This window comes from Copadichromis virginalis, linkage group LG18 (genome assembly GCF_057382275.1).
Source record: "Copadichromis virginalis isolate Kocher_CV1m ecotype Utaka linkage group LG18, C_Virginalis_male_GT1.1, whole genome shotgun sequence".
Lineage (NCBI taxonomy): Eukaryota > Metazoa > Chordata > Actinopteri > Cichliformes > Cichlidae > Copadichromis > Copadichromis virginalis.
Window position 1 is genome coordinate 16,469,012 of NC_140635.1, and position 15,441 is coordinate 16,484,452.

General features: G+C 43.0%; 1 protein-coding gene and 1 long non-coding RNA gene across 11 annotated transcripts in view; one reads left to right on the forward strand and one right to left on the reverse strand.

Moving 5' to 3' along the window:
- Positions 1 to 1,305: 1,305 nt before the first annotated feature.
- On the forward strand, positions 1,306 to 14,440 carry LOC146687571 (uncharacterized). 2 transcript variants are annotated; one of them, XR_014916329.1, is made up of 2 exons: positions 1,306 to 1,640; positions 13,982 to 14,440. It is a non-coding gene; the product is annotated as an uncharacterized LOC146687571 (long non-coding RNA). The 2 variants fall into 2 exon arrangements; XR_014916330.1 differs by lacking the exon at positions 1,306 to 1,640 and adding an exon at positions 12,613 to 12,675.
- mib1 (MIB E3 ubiquitin protein ligase 1) overlaps positions 10,546 to 15,441 on the reverse strand; it is a 59,946-nt gene continuing 55,050 nt past the window's right edge. For 4 of the 9 annotated variants that reach the window (XM_085438614.1, XM_085438615.1, XM_085438612.1 and 1 more), the window contains 3 exons: positions 13,683 to 13,754; positions 12,876 to 12,976; positions 10,546 to 12,665 (listed from right to left, as the gene is read on the reverse strand). In XM_085438614.1, the coding sequence (XP_085294740.1) occupies positions 12,525 to 12,665; positions 12,876 to 12,976; positions 13,683 to 13,754 (314 nt within the window). In that variant the 3' untranslated portion in view covers positions 10,546 to 12,524. The remainder of the gene's footprint in view (positions 12,666 to 12,875; positions 12,977 to 13,682; positions 13,755 to 15,441) is intronic. The other 5 variants (XM_085438620.1, XM_085438619.1, XM_085438617.1 and 2 more) reach the window with 2 other exon arrangements.

Sequence of the window (15,441 nt, forward strand, 5' to 3'; positions counted from 1 at the left end):
TCACACGGCAAAACTCAAAGCATTTAGCCACGTAGACATGGTCAAGACCACCCGATGAAGTTCAAACTGAGCATCAGAATAAAGAAAAAAATGATTTAAGTGCCTTTGAACATTGAAACAGTGATTGTAGTTCAGAAACTGCTGATCTCCTGGGATTTTCCCACACAACCCTTTCTAGAGTTTACAGAGAATTGTTTACAAATGAGAAAATATCCAGTAAGCAGTAGTTGTCTGAGTGAAAATGCCTTGTTGATGCCAGAGATCAGGGAACGGTCAGACTGCTTTGAGGACGGCACCCATAGCTCAAATAATCACTCTTTGCAACCTATGCAGAAGTGCATAACTGAAGACACAGCATTTAGAAGCCTGAAAAACAGATGGGTTACAACAGCAGAAGACCACACTGTTAAAGAGAATTACCAAAACCTTACAGCACAAGATTGGAAAAATTTTGCCAGGTCTGATGACTGGTATGATTTCTGCTGACACATTCACATAGTAGGGTTACAATTTGGTGTAAACAACCTTGAAATATAGATAATTTTTTTTCTTGTATCAAAGGTTCAGTGCAGACTGGTGGTGGTGTAATATTGTAGTGGATATTTACACACTTTGGACCCCTTAGTAGCAAATAAGCATTGTTTACCATGTTCATCCCTTTATGATCCCAATCTTCTGATGGCTGCTTTCAGCAGGACAATGTGCAATGGTCACAAAGCTCAAATCAATGAGTTCACTCTACTCAACTGGCCTCCACAGTCACCAGCTCTCAGTAGATGTGCAGCTGACAAATCTGCAGCAGCATGTCAATATGGACCAAAATCACTGAGGAAAGTTTCCAGCACCTTGTTGAGTCTATATCACAAAGAATTAAGGTAGCTCTGAAGGCAAAAGCAGGTCCAACCCAGTACTAGCAAAGTGTACCTAATAAAATGGCCTGTGATTGTATGTATGCCAGCAGGAGAGAAATAAGTGAATGCAATAAATGATTCAGCATATCTTGATTAGTGGACATAAATGGATAGATATCAGCTGAAAGATAGTCTAGTTTACTACTCTTTTTTTTATTATATTGTAAATCTTTATTGTTGTGTTTAGTTTTTAGAATTTTTCGTATGTAAAAAATGTTTCCAGGAACACTAGGCTAATTAGATACATTTGTAGCTTTTGTCTAATAAATAAAATAATCACTGCTTAGGCCTGGTGGGGAGTGGGAGTATAGGAGGGGGTTCAACTTAGGTAAGGCATCAACTACTGAATAAGATATGATTAAGCTTTAAAAAATGACAAAGTAATGTAGCGTCTTTCAGCAGCGTGCCTTGCTGTACATATGCTGTGAGTCATTCATTGTGGTCCCCCACACCTTAGACTTTTGCCCCAGATTAAAGTACCTCCAGCACTACATGCTAAACATGGTTCCACTTTTTTCTTATACCAGACATCTTCACGTCTTGGCGTTCTATGGCAGAGAGGATAAAGGTCACCATGAAGGTCACAGAAAAAGATCCAGCGAGGGAGGTGACTCAGCTGCATGTCTGTGTGGGAGGGAAGGAAGCTAAGAAGGACAATGAACAAGAAGAAGAAAACAGAATTATGAAAAGGAGGGAGGCCGCTTTCCAACACCACATGTGGTGGTTCTGGTAGGTGATCCACACCATGAGAGCAAATCCACACCTATGTGGGATTCCTACCTGTGACTCAGGTCAGTGGGAGTCTCAGGAGCGAGAGGTGGTAATCAGTAACAGTGTTATATGGCTGTGTTAATAGTTAACGTGGCCCCTAGACACCGTGCTCCAAGGCCCAAACACCTGCAGCCTATTTTACAGGCGTAATCCATGGAAAGAACAAATAGTGAGAATGCTTGTTGGGCACATGAGCTTTTCACGAACTGGCTCATCTAGCATGCCAACAGATGTTTGTCAAAAAAAAAAAAAAAAAAAAAAGGTAGCAGATTCTTGGCTAATAATTGTAAATCAAACGTTGTTATTAGCTTCATAAAAACAGGCGTGCTCTGTGGGACTTTATTGCCAAGTTTGTGTTTTTCTCTCTTCTGTCTCTTTTCTTGACACCCTTCCAGGGTCATAAGCACAGCAGTGTATGCTTTCTGCCTACTGACTCCCCCAGATGGCCTTCTGGCTTTATACACACACACACACACACACACACACACACACACACACACACACACACACACACACACACACACACACACACACACACATCTTTGACAAATACCTTTGTCAAAATCTTGTAGCTGCTTCAAAAAGTAACTCCTGCCTTACAACGTCTCTCTTTCTCTCTGCGCAGAGGTGCAAGCATGCACTGGCAGGAACACAAGCACACAGACATGCCTCCCTGGGTTCTTGATAAATACACGGTTAAAATCAAGCCCAGATCAGGATAACCTCTTGGTGACCTCTCTCACCATCTACTAAAGCCGCACGGTCAGTCAACACCGCTGCATGAAATTAAATGCAAACCAGTGCAACCAATTCTCTTCTGTTATGATTGGAGGTTCCCCATCCAGGCAGAATTAACCAAGAATCAAAGTCCCAAGAGCTTGATGCAAACGTAATGGCAGTGACATCAAGAGAGCACTAAGGCAATGCTAATGCCTCTCTATCCGGGCAGATGGAGGTTTGTGTGCACAGTGCAAACAGACCCTTGTACCGAGGAGGCTAAGCTGGAGCACTCTGCAATGTAAAAAAATCTGAGCTAATGTCTGTCTCTCTCTCTAAATTGTTTTTTGATAAGGGAATATCTGGAGATAAGTGTTGTCACTATCCTATCTAAAAAACCGGAAGCCAGTTCGATAAATCTCCTCTGTAATCTAATGGGAGTCATGGGCAGTAGCTGCGATCAAGGGAAGACTTGCTTGCTTTCTCTCCTCAGTCGGGTGCTGAGGCGAAGACTCTGATTATTAAAGAACATGGGAGAAGTTAGCCAACACTGCAAGCTTGTAAAAATTGATAACATCTTTACATTAAACAAATGACTATCACTACTCATTCAGGATTACTTTGGATTTGTTGACATTGAAGTAATACTGATAGCCTTTGTCAGTTGCCCAGTGACAGTACATCTCTGTGAAAGTGCAAAACCCTTGTGGGAAAATGGGGCATATGCATTAACCTACCTTATGTGTACCTAAAGCGGGGCAAAGATGGTGACACTGATGGGAAACTGCAGTGTTATAATAAAATAACAATAGGGTTGTTTGTGTATTTTCCAAAGCACAGGAAACATCGCAGCCATCAGAGTTAGGATTTAGCCCACTGTAAGGTCTGTAACAGCTGAAATAAAAGCACTTCCTCATTAACACGCTTTACTGTGGGAAACTCCGACGTCTGAATTCAAAAGTCGGCTGCAGAAACACATTGCAGTTATGCGGCGTGATGTCAGGAAATCCAATATTGATAACGAGCAGTGTGTTGGCTCAGACAAATACGAGCATTTTACTACAAGCTCGTAGTTACTGGCATCACGTGTTTGGCTGACAGATGTTACAGCTTCTTCGACTCGGATGAAACAGATGACGGTAAGAGTCGTTAAGCGAAACTTAAAGTGTCAACAAAGCCTCATTATTTCGGCAAAGCAATAAAACTGTGAAATGTAATTGTTATAGTAATAATAGTAAAAATGTGTGTTATACTTTTAAAAATAGCAGGGTAGGTGATCATTGTAAAAGTAAGTCTGTTGGTCTCTTTAGGGATTTGATAACTACTTATAAACTATATCAGCAAACACAGAGGCCTTTCCACTGTCCTCCTTTTCCTGTGACAAAAACTTAACCCTTTGAGCTGGAGGCGAATGTGTCCCCCCCCCCCCTCTGTGACCCGTGCTCCCAGGGGTTTGGTGTTAAGTAAACTTTGTCAGCCATGCAACGATCCCCAGCAAAGCGCCGTCTCCCTGCTCATCAGGAGACCTTCTCCCTGACCCCCACCGCTCCCTGCTTTCGGCATTCCTCCACCACACCACCTCTTTGACCCACCTTTTCCTCATGTGCCCCCCCCCCCCATCGGACCCGCCATACGTCCGTCCGTCGTCTTGAGTCCTGCTCTCCGTCCCGTCGGCCAGCGCGGCCGGCTGGTGTCTCCTCCTTTGGAGACAGCCTATCAGGGGCCTCACGTCATCTGTCTCCAAGATTTGACTGACAGGTCAACCTCAGAGATTACGGCTACTATCAGAGGAGGAGGGGGAGGACGGGGGTGGTTGTCTGCCCTCCCTAAGTGGATGCTCCTTTCCCTCACCATGACGCTGGTTGGGAACTGCATCCTGCTTTAGGCCTCTTAAACTCTGATGTGGCATTTTATCTATCTGGGAGCCACTCTGTTGATTTACCGCAAGGTCTGCAGGGACGAAGGACCAGACGGTGACAGATATCAACTATCTTGGCCAGTGTAGACTGAGAGAGGCGAGAAAATTTCAAGCTTGTTGGCCTTTGCTGTAAAAAAATTGCGTTAGTTCCAGCTGTCAGTACCAGCAACACTACAAGAAAAGCAGGGGTCTGCTATCGAGGCCCATGTGTTGCATTCCCAGGCTGCACACCGACACAAATATTAACAGAAACTGGAGGCAGAGGGCCGCATTTACAGCTCAACTCATCATATTTATTCCAGTGCGGCTTGAAATATCACAGAACAATGTTTATATCTGTGAAGTTCATGTCCTTAACGTGGCTTTAACAATTTATCAAATCATAAAAAATAAATCTGTTCTTGAAAGATTTTCCCGCAGTGGATTATGGGAGAAGACTGAGATGATTACCAGCACCTCTTAAGCCCATTAAGCGATACAGCTTTTGTTCTCCCCTTAATTTTTTCATCCAATCCAGTTTAACTAATGTGTAAAATCAACCGTCTGTTTCTTAACTGAGCTTTTTTTTATCTGACGCGACATTCAGTTTGATGGGGAAAAACTTCAAGCTGCAGATATCTCCCTTCATTAAAAGACCAGTATTAACACCGATTTAAAAGCAGCAATGCATAGTTTGAATCTGACTAACACAGTCTGACCACATGCTTTTCACGCTGACTCTACCAGAAGCTTCTGGCCTTCCACATCAGATCATTCTCCTCTGGCAGGTGGTGTAAAGCTGGCTAACTCTCAGGCCCTCGTCATCGCTCCCCGTCCAGAACGCGGAGCCCTGAGATATTTGTGTATCACGTATTGATTTGGAGGTACAACCCTTGGCTGTAAAACAAAGATAAAGAAGTTAGCCATTAACTATTTTTCCAGGGGTCACTCTGAGCTTGTTTCACATAGTTGGAAGCCACCTGGAGAGAGAGAGAGAAAAAAAGCACCAAATTGCCTGGCCATGTGATGGACTCTGGAATATTGATTTTTCTCTCAGAACAGCAACAAAAAAAAAAAAAAAAGGTCTTTGCAGTCAGCATTTCCCTCTGAGCTCAGATAGGGCTGCTACATTCCTGTCTACTCCCTCCAAGGTTACTGCCTGCTCGGCAGAAGCGAGCACCTGTCAGATGTACATTGTAGCATTTGCTGTCTCAATAGAAGCCCCTGTTTTCCAGTAATGAAAAGAGAACGTAAGAAAGAAAAAAAGAGGCATTAGTTGGGGGAATTCAGTAAAGTCTGGCTTCTGGGGAGTTTCTTTGTTGTCTCTATCTGGTTTTACAATGATTAGAAACTGTGGCTTTGAATGCTGATCTCCCCCCCACCTCACCTCACCATCCCCAAGCCTCACCTGGCAGCGTGCGGAGGACAGCGACACCAACGCCGCCTTGTTTGCTTAGCTGAGGGTTCACAGTGTGTTGAGATCTGCGCTTGTTGATGAAGTACGGCTACCCCATTGTTCAGCGCGCTTGTAATGCCATGAAACTAATCACATCTAAAGACACCCACAGTGTTGGAGCTGGTTACTAGCTGCCCTGATTTGATACTTGTAGTGTTTAATGATTAATTGAAGTAGCTTAAAATGTGAACATAATGCCTCTTTGAAAGGTTTAGCCGTGCGTGTGCCTTAGTAAATCAATGTAATCACAAATTCTGGATGTACTTTGACCCATTTTTACTTGATTTGAAATTCTAGGCCTGTTAATCTTTGCAGCTTTTCTAACCTCATCATGAATCTTTTCAATCTGAGCACTTGACAGTTTACTGCCCAGGCAAAGGTTGCAGCGCCACGGCTTTATAGAATTATTAAGTAAGCAATTATGATAACCCACTGTTTTAAAGATAATAGGCCGATAAGGTTCTGCCAAACTCACACCGTAGTTTGCCCTCACGCTGCTCTTCCTGAGGGGGGGAAATCAATATCTTTTGCTCTCTAGACCCACCGAGTATTTATCTTAAACTCTTGAGCATCAGCTCGTTCCAGATGTTCTGCAGAAAAAAATAATAATAATTGTAATCTGAAATGACACCTTGTAGCTACACAGCGTAATGACCCTGCTCGCTAGTGGCATTTTATCAAAGCTCATAAACCTTGAATGACTATATATTGATAAAGACTGTTTAAAGTGTCACTGGAACGATAACATTTGCACTGTAAATGTGGCTCGACGGCTCCAGTTTCCAATCGTGCTGCGATGATAAGGACGGCACAAGAGTGGGCTACGACCAATAGGTCAAAAGCCGCAGGACGTTTGCTAAATTTTTACAGAGTTTAAAGCCTCGCATTAATATTTTTCAGCTAGCAAGGCATCAAATGTTACTGCGATGATATGCAACGCCTGGACAAAGCATTTGCAGCTGATGCAATGTCAACTGCCATTAATGAGTATTTATGTCGTTCTGAGTGCTCAGCTTGCAGCTGTGAATGTGCAGCACCTCCACGCCTAATAAACTGTAATTAATTCACATAAGGATGTGATATAGCAGCATACTTTTCCACACTTGTGCTAGTATAGGCAAATTCTCTAATGTTACATCAAATTAAGATTAGGAATGGGCATGAATAATCCCTCGGCGGCAAACCATTTGAATACAGTTGCTCATGATTACTTACAGTCCAAGGTTAAGAAAGGAAAGGTGTGAAAGACAGAGGGAAGCAAATTGGAGAGCCCAATAACATTTAAATGAAAAGCTACTATTGACTTGTTCCCTGTAATCTACTGTTATCATTTACAGCGACTGCTATTACGGCTGTATGTCATTTCATTTTTAGTATACTGGATTATATTGAGCTCACTTGTATTGACTTGTGTTGCTTAAAAGGGTCGTAAAGCTTCATTTCTTAAGTGATTATGTCCTGACAGCAGTCGTTTTATGATGAGATTTCTATAGATTGTTGCATTTTTTTCACTACATTTACTATTTTCCATGTTCTGTCATAGACATTTGACATTTTCAGTAAACTACATGTCTGTGCAGTCCACTGCATGGATTAATGATTGGCGTTTTAAAGCTCGCCTGGTTATTTTTATGGATGTATTTGTGACGGCTCACTGTGGACACGTGTTTCAGGTCTTCTGCGTTAATACAGAGTACCTGATAAACTGGCACTGAGCCTCCTGCTCCCTTATGCCCTTATACCTACAGGACTCGGTTTCATTCAGACGTTGTTTGTGTCGACCTCCCCCATCTCCTCCCATTGGATAAATACCGATTAACCACTTCTGACCGAGATGAACAAGTGGTTCGACACTTTGCCCAGATCGATATCAATAAAGCAATCAGCAAGTCGGGGGCCTATATGTTTTGAAGAAGGATCTGAGGTAGAGGATAACTGAGTTTATGGCTTTACTGTCTAAGGTGGAGCTTGCAGGTACACCCCCCACCACCACCGTCACCATATAAACACATGAAAACACGTGAAGGATTGTATCATATTGCGCCATTCGAATGACTTTAATTAATTTCTTTAAAAAACAACTATAAACTGACAAACATGAAGACATTTTATCTTTATTGTGCCAGTGGTTAAAAATAAAACTGCTCATGTCTGTCAACAATTTACTGTGTTAAATTCGTTTACAAAAAAAAAAAAGTGATCCCAAAATGCAGCAATGTACAAATCCAGGCCCCCTTTGTCACGTCCCTCCCTTCTTCTCTGGTCCTCGAAGAGTTTGTCCAGACAACCAGATTGCACTTTGCTCAGCCCGACCATAAACTGAGACAATAAATTCAGCCAGACTTCTGAACTGCATGACATGAGAGAGAAAGAGAGAGAGAGGACCTTCAGACAGTCAGAGATCAATGCTTCCAACATGGCAGGAAAAGCCCAACCGGGCCACAGCAAGATGTATGAAAGCATTTTCACCGTCTTTCTGTGTGGCCCGACTGGAGTCATGGAGCAATTGATTTCTGAAGCTCAGAAAACGTTAAGCTTTTGAAGTCTGAAGTTCTCCAATGCTGTTTACACTAAGAAATGGCTCGAGGTCTAAACCCACACCAAGTTTACCTTCTTTTTAAAAAAAAAAACTAAACAAAACTCACCAGTCGATACAGATAACTCAGAAAAAATGCATTTCATGTGCAATAAGTAAACTTGTTTTCATTGCGTGTTACCTCTGGGTCCAGGGGTACGTTTTTGCTCAGTTAGCAGAGGACCCGTGGGATCACAGCTCGTCATGTTCTGCATGCAGTCGTAAATTTAAACTGGTGCGGTCGTTTTGGAGCGGCAGGATGAGGAAAAATGGTGTCTAAAACCAAAACAGACTGTGTTGCTGTCCACAAATACAAGGCCCTTCATGACAGCAGAGACCAGTAGTGTTTAGTCGCTGGGTGTACTGCCACCTTGTGATGTGCTCTGAGCTCTGCATGTGCAAGCCCTGTGAGGAACTTCACTCCACGTTAGATGTGTGTGGAGTGCATTTATTTCTGTCTGTCGGGTCATAACTTCAGAGCCAGTGCCAAGGGCGAAGCCTGAGGGGGTGGGGAGCCATACACCTTCCTCCCCCCTGCGGCACGCTCAGTCCTCCGACAGATGGATGTCACTGACCCTTCTCAGTGATCACAGCAGAGGCTCGAAGCGGGGTAGCAGACATTTTCCTGATCGTGGTCGCCCCGGTCCGCTCTCCGGGGGTTTGTTTCATATCTATCTGCTGCTCACTCAAGCCTGCCCGTGCTGGGCCACCATCACTCACACTCCGCGGGGCAGCGAGTGGATTAGCTGACCCCCCGGTGTGGGAGTAACAGGCCCCCGCAGCCTCGTCAGCAAACACTGGAGTCTTCAAGCAGCTGAAACTGGTGGGTGAGGTGGTCAGGGATGCTCCCCAGGATCAGGCAGCGGCAAGGCGAGAGATAGCAGCGTCTCCGGCACCCCGACTGTCAGTCAGCATGGCAGCGGGGTCTGCAGTCAGTCAAGAGTGATATACACAGAGTAGTCTGGCTCCACCAGCCAGTTTTGTAATGGTATTCAAATGATTTATGGCTTTATGAGGCGAACATTACACTCACATGTCATGGTTGAATATCCCAAACCAAAGTCACTCTTGTGAAAGACATTTCCAGAGAAGCAATGATGTCTGCAACATCGTTGGGCAATAAGGTACGGCTTCACAGCTGACCCCAGATGAGGCTGAGATCAGTCAAACAGTTCAGTTTCTTACTAGTCTCAGAAAAATAAGTAACTTGTTGCCCTCTGTGTGTGTGTAAATGTGTACTGGTAGTCAAGCCTATGACCTGCTACTGCTAGGAAATTTCCAGCTTTAGCCTTTTTAACCAGAAACGACTTTATGGAAGCACATTCCCGCCACTGAAGTTATTTTATCAGAAGTTTGAGTTAGTAGGTAAACATTTTGACTCGTAGATATCCACTCCCAGTGGTGGAAACAAGCCTCCACAGATTTGTGTCAACCACACCACTTTTATCCATCCATAAAAGAAAGTATGTCGCTTTTATCCCACTGACACGTAGTTTAAATTAGATTTAGGCTAGCGACTCTGTATAACAATGTAGCTGGTCAACCATATGGTCTTCTACTGTTTTAAAGACTAGTGCTTGCATATAAATAACCAAGCATCACAGACTTGCCAGGAGACTTTACAGCATCTGTAAGGGCCTCGTGCAAAAAGTCCAAGATGGTATGAAAAAGTTGTCAGAGCCTCCTGTACAGTGTTCACTGAGTGAGAGGGTGACAGCATGATGGATGTCTCGCTCTGAGCAGCTGTATACTGCTGCTGCATGTGAGACAAGCTCAAAGACGTCCAGGTTATGAATGGACTAGTCAATGAGCTAGAACATAAATGGCCTTTGGTCATAATTTCTCACTGCTCAGGAGATGCCCTGCTGTCGCACTGCTCAGCGGAGAAGATGCATCACTCTAAACTCCCTAAACCCACCGCGCCGCACCCCACTCTTGCGCTTTTCTGTCTCTTTCTGATTAGCATAGCTGACTTATCACACGCTGGTGCTGAGTCATTATGAGGTGTTAGCATTTTCAATTACCTCTCGCCTCCCTTCTGGGCCACCCGTCTCCTCTGCGAGGGCAGACACTGCACAGCAGGAGAAAAGCAACAAAATGCTAATTTTCTCGCCTATAGGACCCTAACACGTGAGCTCAACTTTAAAACAAAAACAAACATAAGAAAAGCTCATTAAAATTTCAGGAGAATCTAAAAACAAACAGAGACTTTAATGTCTCTTGGTTCACGGAGGCCTTTATTTCAGCTATATGGTTGTTTTTGTTGTTTTTTTTTTTTTAAAAGCACTTATTCGCAATACAGACTGAACGTTTTCTTTTATTGACACAGGTCGTACTGCATATGTCAAACATTCATGCCAAAGAAAATACTACCGTCTACAGGTCTAACAAGGACAGTTACAGGTACTGAAAATAAAGAACAAATGGGCTTTTTGTTCAAACACAACCATAACAAAAAATACTACCATAAAGCGTATTAGTGCTTCTAGCTTATAGAGTCGTGACCAGGAAAGAAACAAAACTGTACTAAAGTTGCTTAAAAGGCAAAAAAATTTAGCTTGCACGTGGTTGCAAATTCCCAAGCAGTTAGTTAGTCGCTTTGCTGAGTCGCCGCACGGGCAACTGCTTTTTAAAAGAGGTAAGGCAAGTTTATCTTTCCTCTCAAATAACAACACAAAAAACAGACACTTTATGTCAAAAAAGGTTTTTTTTGTTTTGTTTTGCAAACGAACAGGTTTGCCTTAAAACTGCCACAAAAAAATAAAAAGCTTCTACTGATGATTTCTAGAAAGCTACTGTCAAAAAAATGGGGGAAAACACAAAGATTGGAGCAGAATGTTTGAGAGACTTTGAGGCTACATCGTAGGAAGGCAGTGACACCTACAAGTCCTATTGTTTGGGCAGCGATACAAAATAATTTACTCTATATTTTCATCTTAGTGTTGTAATAGATTGTACTAGGTAGACTTTGAGAAAAGGAAATACGCTTAAATTAAAAAAAATAGTAACACAAAGAGCACCTTACCCCCCCAACGTTCGTTCACAAGTTTTGTTTTGTTTTTTGGAAGCAAATGGCACGATGTCATCACCGATAAATTAGCAATTCAGTAAACTGTATATATTTATATATACATATATTTTTTGTTTGTTAGACAATACGAACAAGTCTCAAAACACTTTAACACTAACTTGCGACAAGATTCTCCTGTTACAGAAATGTTTGCCTCATGTGAGTTTGTGTGTGGAACAAACAATTACAACAAGAGAGGTGGGGGGGTGTCAGTGGACAGAAGTCAAAAGAGTTGTGTTTGTCTTGAATCCCTACACGGCAGTTCTTAAATCTGCAGCCGATAGGGTGCTGCAACACTGCTGTCGTTACTCAGCTCAGTAAACAAAGTACGGGGTGTAGCACGCTACCTGGCAGTTACACTACTATATCTGCGTTTTGTCACTGAGCTCCAAGGGTTCCCCCTGGAGTCAGCGTGGGGTGGGGGCCGGAGTATTTAAACCCTGCTTTTTGTAGTGCAAAAACTGCCAACATTTGGTTTTTAAGAGCAGGGACAGTCGGTGAGCAGAGCGTTGCAATAGCCAAAGCTGCAACCATACTGCCATACTGTCGTGATAAACGAAGGAGCTTCCAATACAAATACACTTGAAAAAAGGTTTACAAATACAATAAAATCTGCCTGCAGTGGGCACTGGACTGCAAACAGATGAATGAGAACTTTATATCAAACGGTAACAGGCCGCCTTCGTCGCCTCCACGCTTCTCACTCAGCTGATACCCCCCAAAGTGATCACATCCAAAACTCTGATTCTGAACTTCAGACTCGAGACGGGACAACTGTTTGAAATGTTGAGAGAATAAATGGAAACAACACAAAAAAGGGAGATGGGGGGTGGGAGGGAAAAGGATGAAGTCTCTGAAACAGGCGTCTTTCTTTCTGGCTGCACTGACGGCGACAGGACAGCACAATTAACTTCAGTCAATTCATCGATTTTCCTTGTTTTGTAACAGGAATTCCACCTGAACGCAATCGACCCACTGAGAAAGCGTTTGTGGGACAGAATTAGATGTGCCTGGCTGACGCGGGTGGCTGTGAGGATGGAGGCAGCAGCAGCAGCAGGTGTGGTTGCCGCGTGGCGAGCGTGTTCAGCATGGGCTTTAAGAGAAGCAAAGAGAGTTCGTCGGCGGGTCTAGTAGAGGAGTATGCGGCGTTCGATGGCCTTGCGGCAGATGGGACACTCGCTCATTCGATCCCCGCACAGCTGGCAGGTTCCGTGGCCGCACATGAAGATCATGTTCTTCAGCCGGTCCAGGCACACCGGACACATGGTCTGCACACAAGTAAGCAACAGTCGTAGTAAAACCCTTTCCACATTTAACATGTCAGTATTACTACCGAGCCGAGCCCTGGACAATAACTTTATGGTGCCGGCGTGCATTTGATCCCTAAGAATTTTACAGCAATGGTTATTGTTTTGCAGTTCAACTGCATTTTATTCTTCCGCTTTAGTTCACGAGCCACACCTGGTTAGTGACCTTACCTGTTCCTTGATGTCTTGGAGCTGTTGTTGTAGCTTCTGCACGTCAGCGTTGACGTTGGTGTTCGCCTTGTCTTTCTGCAGGGCTGGGATGTTTCCGCTGGCTGTTTGGACATTAAAAAAAAAAAAAAAACGCAAACAGATGGTGAGAATAAAACAAACTGCACTTATCAGCCAAAAGATTAGCACCAGTGGCAATACCTCAGATTTGACCTCTTAAACTATATTGCCAATAAAAGTGAGTGCAGCCACAACAACATTACCGCTCTGAAACGAGCCGGGTGCTCGAGTACGTTTTAAAACATGGGTTCTGGAAAATGGAGAAGGATCACAAACACATGCGCGCTGAAGTTTACTGTTGGCAAACGAGCTCGGGCTCTGGCAGTCCGCGCTAACTTGCTTTTACATTTGATTTCTGAAAAGCACACTTTGCAATTATCTGGAATATAAACTGGCACGGGACAAATGATCATGCAGCGCTCGCTTGCTCGCTCGTATATAATGAAACGTGTGTGAAACTTCCTGAACGGATTATTTAAGTGCTCGACACAAATTTTCTGGACTGATGCCCTCCTGAGACTTATTCTCGCTGTCCAAACATCTGCCAGAACACGGCGAGCACCAGTGTGACTCCTGGGATGTGCATCGTACGTATATATATCATCACACTGAAAGAGAAACGGAGGAAAGGGGGTTAAGGGGAGGGGGAGAGGGGCCAGGGCAGCACCTTCGGGTGGGGGGTGTAGGTTTGCAGGAGGTTCTCTATAAACAAGGCTCTCTTAAGGGAGGGGATCATGGAGGTATACTTACACCAACTTAGTGCCAGATTGTTGGGCTGGAGAAGATCCTGGGATCCCCCTGCCATACTGTTAGAGCTCCCTGCTGGGAATAACCAGTCACATTGTTATAGCAGGAGCTGCCCTCACCAGCTCAGCGGCTGGCCTGATGACCAAGACTACTCACTATAGCCTCTATGAGAGGTTCAGAGAAAGAATCTGAGAAGCAAAACTAGCAAGTTGGAAACAGTGATCAGGGAAAGAACGGGAAACAGAGTTTCTTCTACTGGTTGCTTAAAGTCGCATGTGTTTTTTCCCCTTTTTTGCTTACAGGTGACTATTGCCTGGGTTAGAGGTACAACATGAAACCCATGCACCAAATTAAAGAAGAATGGCGTCAAAATGCTTCAAGTGCCAGGTATATTTTGCACACTAGATTTGCTTTTAAAACAGGAAGCAACAAGCAGGGTTACTGGGGAAAGGGGGAAAATAAAAGCATTCAATGCTGCCCCTTGCATGAGTGTATGTGTCACTGCTTGGGTCTGCATTCACTTTTGCACGTCTGGTAAGTACGACTTGCTGACAAATGGAGAAATTAAAAAAAATAAGATGTATGTGTATAAACATGAAAGTTGCGTACTTGCTACAGTGCCACTGTTAAACTCAAATTAAAACAAAAACAGAAGAAATCACTAGTGATATGCACCGCAGAACAGAAAGATGAATCGTGAATGCAACCAAAAATAAAATAACTTGTGCATCTTGTCATCACAATATTTTAGGTAAAATAAATCGAAACTGGCTCTTTTGCAGCTGGAAAAATGTTTTTGAAAACACCGCACAGTTTCATAACTGCTCCATATTTCTTTTCAGAAATGGGGGAGATCTTATAATGTGGATTCATGTGGGTATTATATGCATGCATCATAGGAGGAGCTGCAGGTCATTTCTGCGATACGCTTACAAATGAGTTCATCCATTCTATGTGAATGTGATTAGTCAAACTTTTGGAGGCCAAAGGAACATTAATAAGGTTATCTGTGTGCTCTGACATTATTACGTTATTCAGTAAAAGTCAATCTGGAGATGGCTTCTAGGGTTCTACATTAAAAGATTGGGATTTGAAATGAAATCTTCTCTGCTCTGAAGATCTGTGTGCTGATTTCAGACATGGCAGTGAGGCTGCCGTCCACTCGAGCTAAACTCTAAGTGGAGGCTACTACAAATGGTGCGAGCCAATTGGTTCTAATGATTACATTATGACAGATTTAGATGTAGAATTCAGTTTGGAAACCAAGCGTAACAATTTTATTTATATATATATATTTTTTAAATGAGTCTCTATGGATGAAAAAATACAAAGAAAACATGACAGTGATGATCATTCCACCTCAAATCATAACATATTTATAACTTTTTCTGCTCAGCCACCTCTGATTTGCCTTAATGTGCCTTGATTGAATTCTGGATATATATGATGATGATTTTGGATCGTTTGTTTTTGTGGTACAGTACATCATATTTGCTGACTCGTGCAAGAAAACTGAATGACAACAACACTTTTCTTAATTTTTTGCATGTGTGGTTTTGCATTAACACGACATGCAGGTACATTGTATTGTATTATTTCTGTACTATCAATATTTTTCTTAAAGTGTGCACAAACATGGAAGTTTGTAGGACAGCTTTAATCTTTTTTTGCCATATTTTATGCTGAAAAATTCTGAACATTTCTTGATGCAAATTACACATTTTATTGTATATATAATTTTTATGGTAAGAAATGGTGGTGA